At 44.6% G+C, this 12,526-nt stretch overlaps 1 protein-coding gene across 6 annotated transcripts in view; it reads left to right on the forward strand.

The window, feature by feature from the left end:
* FRMPD1 (FERM and PDZ domain containing 1) overlaps positions 1 to 12,526 on the forward strand; it is a 100,382-nt gene that overhangs the window by 83,932 nt on the left and 3,924 nt on the right. For 4 of the 6 annotated variants that reach the window (XM_061634449.1, XM_061634477.1, XM_061634440.1 and 1 more), the window contains 5 exons: positions 1,078 to 1,155; positions 1,717 to 1,812; positions 4,777 to 4,959; positions 6,650 to 6,797; positions 9,133 to 9,930. In XM_061634449.1, coding sequence (XP_061490433.1) covers positions 1,078 to 1,155; positions 1,717 to 1,812; positions 4,777 to 4,959; positions 6,650 to 6,797; positions 9,133 to 9,930 — 1,303 coding nt within the window. The remainder of the gene's footprint in view (positions 1 to 1,077; positions 1,156 to 1,716; positions 1,813 to 4,776; positions 4,960 to 6,649; positions 6,798 to 9,132; positions 9,931 to 12,526) is intronic. The other 2 variants (XM_061634471.1, XM_061634463.1) reach the window with 2 other exon arrangements.

Consider the following 12,526-nt stretch of genomic DNA (forward strand, 5'->3'; position numbering starts at 1 on the left):
CCTTGTTTCGCTGAGCTAGCTTGATGTTAATGAATTAATCTATTCAGTGATCTTAGCCAGTGTTCCAGAGTAGCCTGGGTGGTCCATTCCAAGTTTATAAAGTAAAGGAAAAAACGAGATTGGCTTGGCTGTTTGTAGGTGATGTGAGCTGAATATTAAACCCTTAAGCCTGTAGTGGTGCATACATTAGGGGGTCAGTCCAAACCCCTGGCCAGCAGTGGAGGGCTTGATGGAGCGGTGTGGCCACCTCCACAATGCCACCATTCATGCAGACCAGCACAGAAAGGGGGGCAGTGAAAAACTCCCCTTTCCTGTGCTAGCCTTCAAGCTGACGCACTGAAGAGACCTAGATTATACCAGTTGTGACACACGATGGCAGCAAGGTTGGCGCAGGAGGAGGATCCAATGGATTCTATGCTGGCCCAGTTCTGCACTTTCTTTGAGGGTTTCTGCTGATTAAGATGCTGCCAGTCGTGGCTTCTGCCTGCTGTTTGGGCAAGCGCAACACAGGAAGCCAGTGGAGGCAGGCAGGCAGGCAGGCAGTGGGCTGGTCAGCATCAGCTCTCTCCTTGCTGAGACAAGAAACAGCTAGAAGGAGGTGGTCCAGCTGCTGGTACTTGTAGTGACTCGAAACGACAGGTGCAAAGGGGCTTCTATAAAACTGTAAGGCCTCATAACGAGGCTAACATAGGAATCGGCTTCCAGCTTGCCTTTGAAAGATTCATGCTGCGGTTTCTGATGATCCCAATACAGAGTATCACAACAGGCTATGTTCTCCAGAATACATAGGTGCTTCCATGAACAATTTTATTATGTGTGTAAAAACAGTAAACCCAGGACAAAATAGCGTTTGATGGCAAATAATTGCCTGTGTTTGTGGTGGTGGGTGTGCCTTAGTATTTGAGGGCAGAGAGACCATTGACTCTCATCGTTTTCTGCATATTTCAGTCTTGAGGGCATGGGGGGGGCTCTTTTCACATTGCAGTTTAACATGGGAGTAACATCGGTAGTCAGTAGTACACAGAATGCTCTTTCAGATATATAGTTGTGATATATGTTCCCATGTGATACTTTCAGAAACAGGAGTGCTTCACAGGACCATTCACATGTTCAAGGCTGCCGCATAACTGTGGACACCTGGAACATTTGTCCCAGGTACTATTATAGGAGGGATACAGAATAGCAAGATCCCCCACATCATTTGCTGTCCCCCAAACCTTTCTTCCTCAGAACACTAGGGGAGCTCGGTTCGGTCCAATCCCAGGCGTTCTGAGCATATGCTTAGATCAGGGATGGGGAACCTTCTCCTGCCTAAAGGCCACATTCCCTTATAGGGGCCACATGCCAGTGGTGGGTGGGGCCAGAGGCAAAAGTGGGTGGAGCAATAGATGTAAACGTTTCCTTTGTACAGGAGGTGCACAGCACTCTCTGTCCTCCGTCCAGGCAAGCAAGAGGGATTATTAGAGTTAAAAGACAAATTGTAGCCAGGCAAAAAACACTCAAGGAGGGTACAAAGGAAGGCTTTGGAGGGAATGTGGTTTGGGGAGAGTCCCCGAGGGCCACACAGAAAGGCCTGGAGGGCTGCATTTGGCCCCCGGGGCTGAGATTCCCCACCCCTGGCTTTGTTGCAGCAGAATAATCCCAGTCCCAGCCTTGATTTGGAGGAGAGCTGGGTTTGTTACCTTGTTGTTAAACATTCTTTCTCAACAATTGCAGCACCTCCTCTCAGCAGCACAGGTGCGTCTGTGTTACCTGCAGATCCTTGGCGATCTGAAACTCTATGGAGGAAGAATCTTTAATGCCACTCTAATGGTAAGGTTATAATTAGTTTTATCTAATGTAACAACAATCTTTTAAATATACATTTTGGTGCATTTTCCTGCAGTTTTACTATGACGACTCGCACTCTCCTTGTTACTGAACGTCAACATTTCAATGTGGGTATTAGGTCAGGGATTGTGAGTGGTTTGTGAGACCTTTCTTGGCCATCAGCAATACAGCAAAGAGTTGGATTGCTATTAGTGGAAGTGCTAGGCTGACACAGAACACTCCAGCTGAAGAAATATTTCACAATGAAGCATAATGCTTAGGCACCTCCCTTTACTTTGTACATGATTCCCTCCCCCCCCCCAATTTGACATAGTTCCACACTGAAGAATTCTTACTCTGCAGAAAGGAGGTCTGTTGTGGTTTCCTACCACTCTGTCCTCAAATTGTTATAGTAGGGGTAGTGAATCTCTAGCCAGATTTAGCCCACCAGGCCAGCCAATTTGGCACACATTTATGCCAATTAAACAAATGTATTTTATTTTGCAAAAGTTTTAATTTTTGCATAACTCACACTCCTTCTGGAATCACAGGGGGAGTCAAAAAGGCATTGACAACCACAGCTCAACCCCAAGGCTATTAGAAATCCTTCTCAGTGCGTCCACCCTGTCTGACTTTTGAGATCTGGCTTAAGCTAAGCATTGCCCACACAACTTCACAATCAAAAGAGCTAGCAGCATCTCCTAGGATTTTCTGCCCAGTACCAAATGTTGTGTGTTTTCCTTCCTGCTCTTGTGCAAAATCTCTGCACAGAGAATTCTGCCTGTGGGCCCTTAAGATCCCATCTGGGCTATAAATACCACCACACCCCTGTGCCAGCCAGGTGCACCTCCTTAATAAATGTTCTGAGTAAAGACATCTCTGGCAGAAAGCAGAAGATGGCTCTGCCTTCCTTGCCAGCGACTGGATGTTGCTGCAAAGCTTCTGTTGCTTGTTGGAAGTGGACTTTTAGATGCCAAACATTCCATCTTCCTTCACTCACCTTCCTACTTTCTGACATACAACCATTCATAAAAAGCCTAAAGGCATCATCCAATTACTACTATTCCGCACCTCCTTCTTCAAAGCCCACTCCAGCAGCAACTGCCACAGAGCAATGAAAACAGTAAGGGAATGGATGGACTGAGGTTGCGATTACACTTTCTTCTTGATTGATTCTCTTGGACCTTGGCCGACAGCAATGTTATTATATAACATTAGCTTCTGGGAAGCTGAGAATGCAGAGAACAAAAGATGCACTCCCTTTATTGACAAAGATCACAATCCTTGTCTTTCCGTTTCCACCCAAATCCAATCTAGAGACTCCCCTTTCCACTCTTTACCCCTGGTGCTGGGTACATTGCAATTTAGCAAAGCTATTCTTCCATTCATGTTTTTTCCACCCAATGGCCCCACAAGGCAGGTTACAATAATGAAAAACATGGTATAAAAAAAATCCACACTGAAGGCAAGAGCTATAACCTTTAAAAAAAAATTATGAAAGATATGCAAAGGAGGGAAGGGAATGGTAGGCAAAGTTATCATCTGAAAGCCTGTTGGAACGAAATAGCCCTGGCCTGCTTCCAGAAAAACCCAACAAGTTTGACCCTATAATCGAAGTGCTATGACTATGCAAAAACCACTCCTCCTAGGGGATGCCAGCCTAGCTTCAGGGCCTTTAGGCAATGAAGGTACCAGAGCAGATCCCTGGCAAGAAAGGCAGAGCTATCTTCTGCTTTCTGCGAGACATGCCCTTACTCAGAACATTATTGAGGTGCACCTAACTGGCACAGGGCTGAACTGGTATTTACAGCTTAGATGGGATCCTGAAGGCCCACAGGGCTCAGGAGGGTTCATGTGGGAGAAGACATTATCTACGGACACTGGACCCAAACCACCTCAGGCCTAAATTTTACTGCTTCTAAGGTAAACCTCAGAATCTTCAAGCCAAGGCCTTTCTTCCTCTCACTTTGAAACATCCAGCAGTCTGCTTTCCCTCAGGCCCCATGCACAGCAGTTTCTGTTGTTTCTGCTTGACAGAGAAAAAATGAGACCAGCATAACCATCCTTTTCTCTGTCATGCCAAAACAGGTGTGATGTCACATGTGAGCAGACTGCTGGATAGTTCAAGGCAAGAGGTGAGAGAACCTTGGCTTGAAGTTCCTGGTTTGAAGTCAAGGTGCAGGTGTAGACCTTGAAAGCTTCAAACCAGTCTGGGTCCCAGAACAGGAATGGGTGAATCTATCAATTTCAGTGGCTCTGTTTCTCATTTTTCCAAACTTCAGTTCTCCACATTTCTACATCAGTCTTTAATTTTTGTTTGTTTGAAAAGGTTTCATGAAAATTCATCAGCATTTTTGTGCAAATTTCTCTTAATATACACATTTTTGTATGCAATTTTGCCACTTATACATGCTTTTGCAAGCAACATTCCCTATAATGCATATTTTTATGTTATTTTCAGAAATGCATGCATTTTTATGCACAATTTCCCCAAATAAGTGCATTTTTATATGAATTACTCGGCTGGCGAACTGCAATGGCAGGAGTTTGTGAAAACACTCCTGCTAGGAGCTGATGGTTGGAACCTGGTTCCAGAATAGGAGAATGTTGTTTATATTAGTTTTAGATGACAGCTGGAACACAATGCTTAGAACAGTTTATGAACTTTTCAGAAATGTCCATTTGAGGCCAATGGGCACTGAAACTAATTTGGCCAATAGTCTCCCCTTTCTCAGTGTAGGGGCTGATGCATACATTTCCATCTCACGGCTGAATGTGTTAACACTCTCCATTGAAAAATGCAGAGAACAGTGGTAGAAAAGTTTGTTTGTGGCATCTGATGCATGGGGACTCATTCACACATGTAAGTCATCAGTGTGGCCATTGAGTGATGAACATGCATCCATGTGAACTCGCCATTGGTAAGGATTTCTAAACTGGAGGGTAAGCCACTTTTCCCCTGTGTAGTTGCAGGACAGAGAATCGTGTGTTGCCCTCCTTGTGGGAGCCAAATACGGAATCAGTCAAGTTGTAAATAATAAACTCAACATCATTACCATGCTGGCAGAATTTGCTAACATTAGCAGAGTGGAGCTTACTGAAGAATCTGAGAAAGTAAGCGTGGTAAAAATCTTCCTCCAAGATATAAAGGTAATTATGACTTTAACAGTTCCTTGAACTATGGATGGAAGAGGGATCCATTTTATGTCATTTTCCAAAATCCACCATTCTGTGCTTTAATAGTAAAGAGAATATAAGAAGCCATCTAATGCCAAGTGAGACCAGTGGCCTAATGTAACTCAATATTGTCCACTCTTAGTGCCCAAGCATAATTACTCTGGGCTGGTACAAACTTGTAACATGTCCCCCAAGGCCTTGAATAATTTGAGGATTGATGGGTTTTCTCTAGCTGTTTTAGTTGTTTAAACTCATTACATTTATTTATTATGTGTGTCTGTCTGTGTGTTACATGAGTGCTCTGTCAAACATCCTTTAGACCCTGTCACCTGTCCCTGAGATCTAGTCTCAGTTGTTCTATCTACTGGAGAAACTAGAGGCCTAATTTGTTTTCTTACATGTGTTCTGAAGCCTATAAATCCTGTCAATAGTACTGGTTTCCCCTGTCCCTCTGAGTTCACTGTCCCCGATTATTATGGTGTTTCTTCATCCCTTTTGCTGCCACATCCTGTTGGCTCCTTCTGCCTGTGCGCAAGAAATGGCAGTAAGAGCTAAGGAGCTCTGAAGCTTCCAGTTTTTGAAAGAATGTGCATCACATAAAGTGGCATATTATCTCAGTCTCTGGGCCAGGAACGAAACTGTTCAGAATGCTAGCTGTGTTTTAACCCTGCTTTAGATTGGCTCCAGCAAATCTCACAAGATCTTACAAGATTTAGATACCCACATAAATACAGGGAAATAAGATTGCCTAAGTATCCTCAAGCATACAATTTGGCAAAATGTTACTCCTCCTGGCAAGAACCTTTCAGTCCATGACAAAGATTTCCCCCTGGATCCAGACACCAGTGAATCTCCCCTTTCCCTTCTCCGTGCGTGGGATGGAAAAAAAAAAAGCGAGTCAAAAGCCATTGACCTTTGCAGCAGTTTATAACTCCTCTTTCAACCCATTTCAGGTTATGATTCAGGGCCAAATAAGGCGCTACGTGACATGCATATTTTCATTTAATGTGCAGGGTTTTTTAAAAAATAAAGATAATGTCTATTCGGGGGGGGGATGAGGGGGACAATTATTGGGATTGCACCAGATGGGAAGGGGGAATTTAACTCTTTCTTCCTCCTGTGGTCCTGAGGAAAATCCTTCTTCTGAAGCTAGAATTTACATTGAAGGAAAAAAACCCACTGATGCCAGTAAGGGACTTCATCCCCTTGCAAATGTCAGCTCCGAAGGGATTTTCCTCAGGATTGCAACAGGGGAAGAAAGGATCACATTCCTCCTCCCCATTTGTTGCAATCCCAATAATTATCAGCCCCAGCAGCTGCTGTTTTTAAGAAGCCTGCATGTTAATGCAGACACATTTTACGTCATGTCTAGTCACTGAGCATGTGGACAAATCAGAAGCTGGATCAATTCCAAGGGTGTTTTCTTCTTTTGCTTTTAGCAAATAGCATAATAGCTGTCTGTTGTGCTCCTTCCTCTATGCGAGCGACTGTATATAGACAACAGGCATGGACACACACCCCCATACATGGAGGCATAAAACGTACACATGCATTTTAGGTGTAGAAAAGATGACATAGGCAAAGAATCTATTACTTAGTGCGAATGTGTGTTTGTGCAGACATGTGGGTCTTTTCAGCCTGTTTTTGCTTCCCCTCCTTAAAGCTGCTGACTCTGCTGCTGGAATCCAACAATGCCAAAGATCTGGCTTGTCTCATCAATGGCTACTACAGGCTGTTTGTAGATTCGAGCAGTTCCATATTTGTCTGGGGAGAGAGAAAGCCCCAAATGCATCGCTTCTCCACTGAGGAAGGTAAAAAAAACTCAACCACCACCAAACAGTTGGGAAGAATCTTATTGTCTGAGAAGTGAAACAGCTGGCACTGCACCTGTTGCTGCAAATATGTGGAAGGGAGATCATTCTTGGCCACAGTGGTGTTCTCTCACGTACAGTGCTTGCTTATTTCCCCCATAGACATGAATGGCAGCCAATCATTTGAATGGGATAAAGTGAAAGGTGACTGAGGGACACCATGTTGACATACTCTCACACATGCTGTTGACTGTACCCTAGTCACTTATTACCAAAATCTAGTCTCTTTAGCTTTGCCCCTTCATGTGCATAAGCTAGTCAAGTGTTCTGTTTCTTAATCATACTAGAATATGATAGAAATCAACCCCAGTTGTAATTAGTGTGTGTGAGAGAGGGAGAGGGAGGGAGGGTGGAGGGACAGAGAGTTTGCTGAACACTAATGACTCCCTCTAATTTGAGAAGTACATGGGCAGGGGTGTTGTTAGGAGGGCCAAAGCCCTGAATCTTTTATACTAGGCCACAGATCTCCTGTCTTTTGCTCCCTGTTTTTAAAGTTTTTCTGGGGGAAAGGTGACTTTCCCTCTGAAAGTCGCCGTAAATTCATTACTTTCATTTATTTATTAAACATCTATCCCACCCTTCATCTCAGAAGGAGCCCAGGACAGGAAACAAAGGACAAAACACCAAAAACATCTTTAAAACATCTTTTAAAAAATATTTTAAAACATCTTAAAAAGTAATTCCAAAACAGATGCAGACTGGGATGAGGTTTCTACTTAAAAGGCCCATTGGAAGAGGAAGGTCTTCGGTAGGAGCCAAAAAGATAACAGAGGTGGTGCCTGTCTAATATGTAAGGGGAGGGAATTCCAAAGGGTAGGTGCCACTGCACTAATGGTCCCCTTCCTGTGTTGTACGGAACATCCTCCTGATAAGAGCGCAGAGAGCAGTGATCAACTGGGTATATAAGGGTTAAGACGATCTTTCAGGTATCCTGGTCCCAAGCTGTGTAGGGCTTTGTACACCAAAACCAGCATCTTGAACTTGGCCCAGTAGCTAATCTGCATATTTATATTATTTATTAATTAAACTTATATACCGCCCGACTAGCAATAGCTCTCTGGGCGGTGAACATCAAAAAATACAATAAAATTACACAATCTCATAAAACAAAGTATATAAAAACTGTACAAACTGAAATCAGATTACAACAATTTAAAATTAAATTAAATTAAATTAAAATGCCTCAGAGAAGAGGAAGGTTTTAACTTGGCACCGAAAAGAAGATAGTGTCGGCGCCAAGCGCACCTCCTCGGGGAGACTATTCCATAGTTTGGGGGCCACCACTGAGAAGGCCCTAGATCTTGTCACCACCCTCCGGGCCTCCCTATGGGTTGGGACCCGGAGGAGGACCTTCGTAGTAGACCGTAGTGAACGGGCGAGTTCATATCGGGAGAGGCATTCCGACAGATATCGTGGTCCCGCGCCGTATAAGGCTTTATAGGTTAGTACCAACACTTTGAATCTTGCCCGGAAGCATATGGGAAGCCAGTGCAGGCGAGCCAGAACAGGTGTTATATGCTCAGACCGCTTGGTTCTTGTTAGCAGTCTGGCCGCCGCATTTTGCACTAGCTGTAGCTTCTGAACCATCTTCAAAAGTAGCCCTACGTAAAGCGCGTTGCAGTAGTCCAGACGCGAGGTTACCAGAGCATGTACCACTGATGTGAGGTCTTCCTTACTCAGATAGGGACGTAGTTGGGCTACCAACTGAAGTAGGTAGAACGCATTCCGGGCCACCGAGGCTACATGAGCCTCGAGTGAGAGGGAAGAGTCTAAAATGACTCCCAGACTACGAACCTGCTCCTTTAGGGGGAGTGTAATCAGCTGAATCCCCATATTGACAAAGAGGTTCCAGGGCCTTTACTCCAGTTAAGCTCTAGGGCAGTTGTGGAGAACCACAGGCCTGTGAGCCAAATGCGGCCCTCCAGGCCTCTCTATTTTGACCTGTGGGACTCTCCCCAGGCCACCCCCTCCTTGAGTGCTTTTGCCTGGCTAGAATGTGTCCTTCAAGATTGATAAGGACTATTGCTTGCCTCTAAGGAGGATGGAGAGATCTGTGGTGTTGTATGTAGAAACCTCTGGATTTTGCATGGCTGGAATCCATTGTTCTGCTCACTTTGGCATCTGACCCTGCCCATCATGGATGTGCGGCCCCTGGAAAGTTGTCTACAAGGGAATGTGGCCCTCGGGCTGAAAAAGGTTCCCCACTGCTGTGCTAGGGCATCTTGCAGGCATGAGCAACTCTACACAAGTTGTCTTTCTGTCTTTTGAATTGCAGGGTATGAATCTCGGACCTGCAGCGACTCTGAAGAGTCTTCTGAACTGGACTCCTCCTTGGATCGATTTTCAGATTCGTCCTCGCCCAAGCACAGTAGCATTAACCCCCTCCTTGAGGATGAAGGAGAGCAGGAGGAGCTGAAGCAAGAAAGGAAGGATCCGGAAGACAAAGGGATGAGCTTTTGCAACGGGTATGACAACACGAATGACAGCTTGTCAGAAGCCTCTGACTCGGCCAACACAGAGAGCCGGGGGCTTAAGACCAGTGGCTCCAGCGACTCGATGGATGCTCTGGAGGAGGATGATTTAGAAGCGTGCTCCTCGAGCAAGCCTGAGTTTTTCCATCTGTATACCCCCACTCTTCAGGAGCTGACAAGCAATGGCAAGGGCTGCTTGGGTAGCAAGAGAGAAGAGGACAAGAGAGCAACGCAGGAGTATTTCTTTTCCTTCCTCTTGCTGCCCCACCTATCCAATCCGGCGCTTGCACAGCCAGATGTAGAATCCCAAAGAGAAAGTGAAATGAGTGCTTCTGCTCTGGAGTCCAAGCTGGCAGAGAACAACGTCTTGGAGTACTACAGCCTCTGTGCTAACATCTCCCCAGCCAGCAGTGGAGAGAAGAACACCCAGAGTGACAGCCCAGAGAGCGGCTGTTTGAGTGGGCTGGACAGAGATGAGGGACTCTGTGGAGGTGGCACACGGGGCTTCATCTTAGCTCCTCCCCCCAGCTTTGGAGACACCAGCTCAGATGATGAATTCAACAATGCAGCAGAAAGGGTGATGCCAACGGAGACTCGAGCAGGTGAGCCCAAAGGGATTCTCTGGGTAAAGGTTGCCATGACAGCTCCAGGACTGCTTTCAATATAGAGGCCACAGACAGGAAACTGGGATGGCCAAACTTGCACTCCAGGTGAAATTTCCTTTTGTGTTGACTTTTAGTTCCAAGTCTGGAGTCCAGTGAGGAGGCAGAGGTGGCCTAGTCATGGGTTGTTGCAAATAACAATTCTCAGGGTAGAGACACAATTATTGTTCTGCTGGTTCCAGTGCATCTTCACTTCTTTCTTCTGAAAATGAGGGCACACAACTCTAGTCAAACCCCACCTCTTTTTACTGTAAAACCAGGTGGGATTAGCTCGAGTGCTTTGGTTTTTTTAAAATTCAGTTTCAAATAGATTTTGCATCTGATTGGCAGATCAACTCGTTCCCCCTTCAGGTGTGGCCAGTAGAAACCCTTTGCTATAAGCAACTAGTGTGCTCACAGCCTTAGCATTTATGCTGTGCCTTGATATGTAAAGTGCTTCACGTATTTATTTATTTATATACTGCTTGATGCCAAAATAGGCTTCTAAGCATCTTAACATAGGATAAAAGCCAGTTACACAAGTATTAAAGTATAAATGGCCATAATTAAAATACATAATAAAACAATCCCATTATCTTGCTGTAACCTGAAGGTCAGTATTGTTGTCTCCCATATAGCAGGGGTCTGGGGAGGCTGTGAGGATGCTTTTAACTTTTCATATGGTTTTATTCTGTGTTTATATATGTTGTAAACCACTTTGGTTTTTTAAAAAATGAATAGCAGAATCTAAATAGTTTCGTAAATAAATGTAAAACCACTTTGTGAGGTCTGCCTGAAAAGCCTTAAATAATAAAAAATAAGTGATTTGGTTTAAGAGGCAAGATTTGAACCATGGATTCCTTGACTCTTTCCGTCGCTATGCTACACCAGCATTGTGTTCTTGTCAGTTTTAGGTTCTTGGACAAGTGTGAGAGCTGAGGTTCCACTCGGGGGTTTTCAGCTCCCTGACCTGGCTCTTAGTGACTGATCCCCAAGTATTTCCTTTGGCCTACAACTCTCTTTTAGCAGCATCTTAGCTTTTTTTAAAAAGAGAATACTAATTCATAGTCCGCTGAGGTGTGGTACTCACCAAGTAATGAATTAATGACATGACTCTCTCAACTTGCTCCTACTTACGGCATTGTGTCCACATGATACGAGAGCTGTGTGCACATCTTCTGGTTGTGTGAATTAGCCTGGAGAAGCAGAAATGGGGTAGGGTGAAGCTGTACACCACCCAAAGACATCAGCGCTGTCTATATCAGCCTTTCCCAACCAGTGTCCCTCCAGATGTTGTTGGACCACAACTCCCATCAGCCTCAGCCAACATTGCCAATAGCTGAGGTTGATGGGAGTTGTGGTCCAACAACATCTGGAGGCACACCGGTTGGAAAAGGCTGGTCTATATGCATAACAAACTCCACAACCATTCATATATATTCCACCCCAGATCTGTGGATAAAAATCTCTTGATGGTGCCACACGCCCCTACGGTAAAGCATGCTGTGACTTGGGTATGTGCTTTTAGCATTATGGCACCAGCTCTTTGGAATTCTCTTCCCTTAGAAGGGATACAAGCCCCAACTTTGTTATGCTTTTGACGTTTGTCAGAAAACGTTTCTCCCATACCTTCCTAAATTGGGCTGTTTTTTTATCTCTGCCGTTTTTAATTTTTGTTGAGTTTTTTATATTTTAATATTGTTTTACAATCTGTATTGTTTTATATTCTGTTTCTATACACCGCTTAGGTATTCTCGGAATGTAGAGTGGTTTATAAGTTCTGAAATAAAATAAATAATAAATAAATGTATGTATGCTTAATTCCTTGGTTCTTTACTTTAAGTGGGAGGAAGCTTTAAAAAATTGTCCCTTCTCCAACCAAAAAGGGCCCAATCCATTCTCAATGTGGGAGGGAGGGAAGCCACTATATTTTAATTTCATTCCCCTCCCCACCTCTGCAACTCAGCAGAGTACTAGAGAAGGAAAGGCAACAGACTGTGGTAATGTTCTTCAAGTCTGGGTGCCCAGATGTTGTTGGGACTACAACTCCCATCATCCTCAGACAGCTTAGCCAATGGTCAGGGATAAATTATTTTATCTTTACAGTTATATCCCACCTTTCCTCCAAGAAGCTCAAGGTAGCATACAAACATGGTTGTCCCCTTCCCCATTTTATCCTCACAACAACCCTGTGAGGTAGGTTAGGCTGAGGAGATAGTGACTGGCCCAAGGTCACCCAATGAGCTTCATGGCCAAGCAAGGAATTGAACTCTGGTCTCCCAGGTCCTTGTTCAACACTCTAACCACTACACCGCACTAGGAATTGTCCAACAACTTCTGGGAAGGGCACTGTATGGGACACCATTCCTGCAGCTTATTCATGCCTTCCAACCCTTTGTTCACACACAACCCCCTACCCAGTTCTCATGCTTGCTGCATCTTGTGGTGGATGGGAGGCAGGAAGGTCCCTAACTTTTCACTTGCAGGAGCTCAAGAAGCTTCTTGCAGTTAAGAGTGATGAGCTTTTGCTGTTTGTTTTTGGATCTCTGGTTGTAAA

This window comes from Rhineura floridana, chromosome 1 (assembly GCF_030035675.1).
Source record: "Rhineura floridana isolate rRhiFlo1 chromosome 1, rRhiFlo1.hap2, whole genome shotgun sequence".
NCBI classification, from domain to species: domain Eukaryota; kingdom Metazoa; phylum Chordata; class Lepidosauria; order Squamata; family Rhineuridae; genus Rhineura; species Rhineura floridana.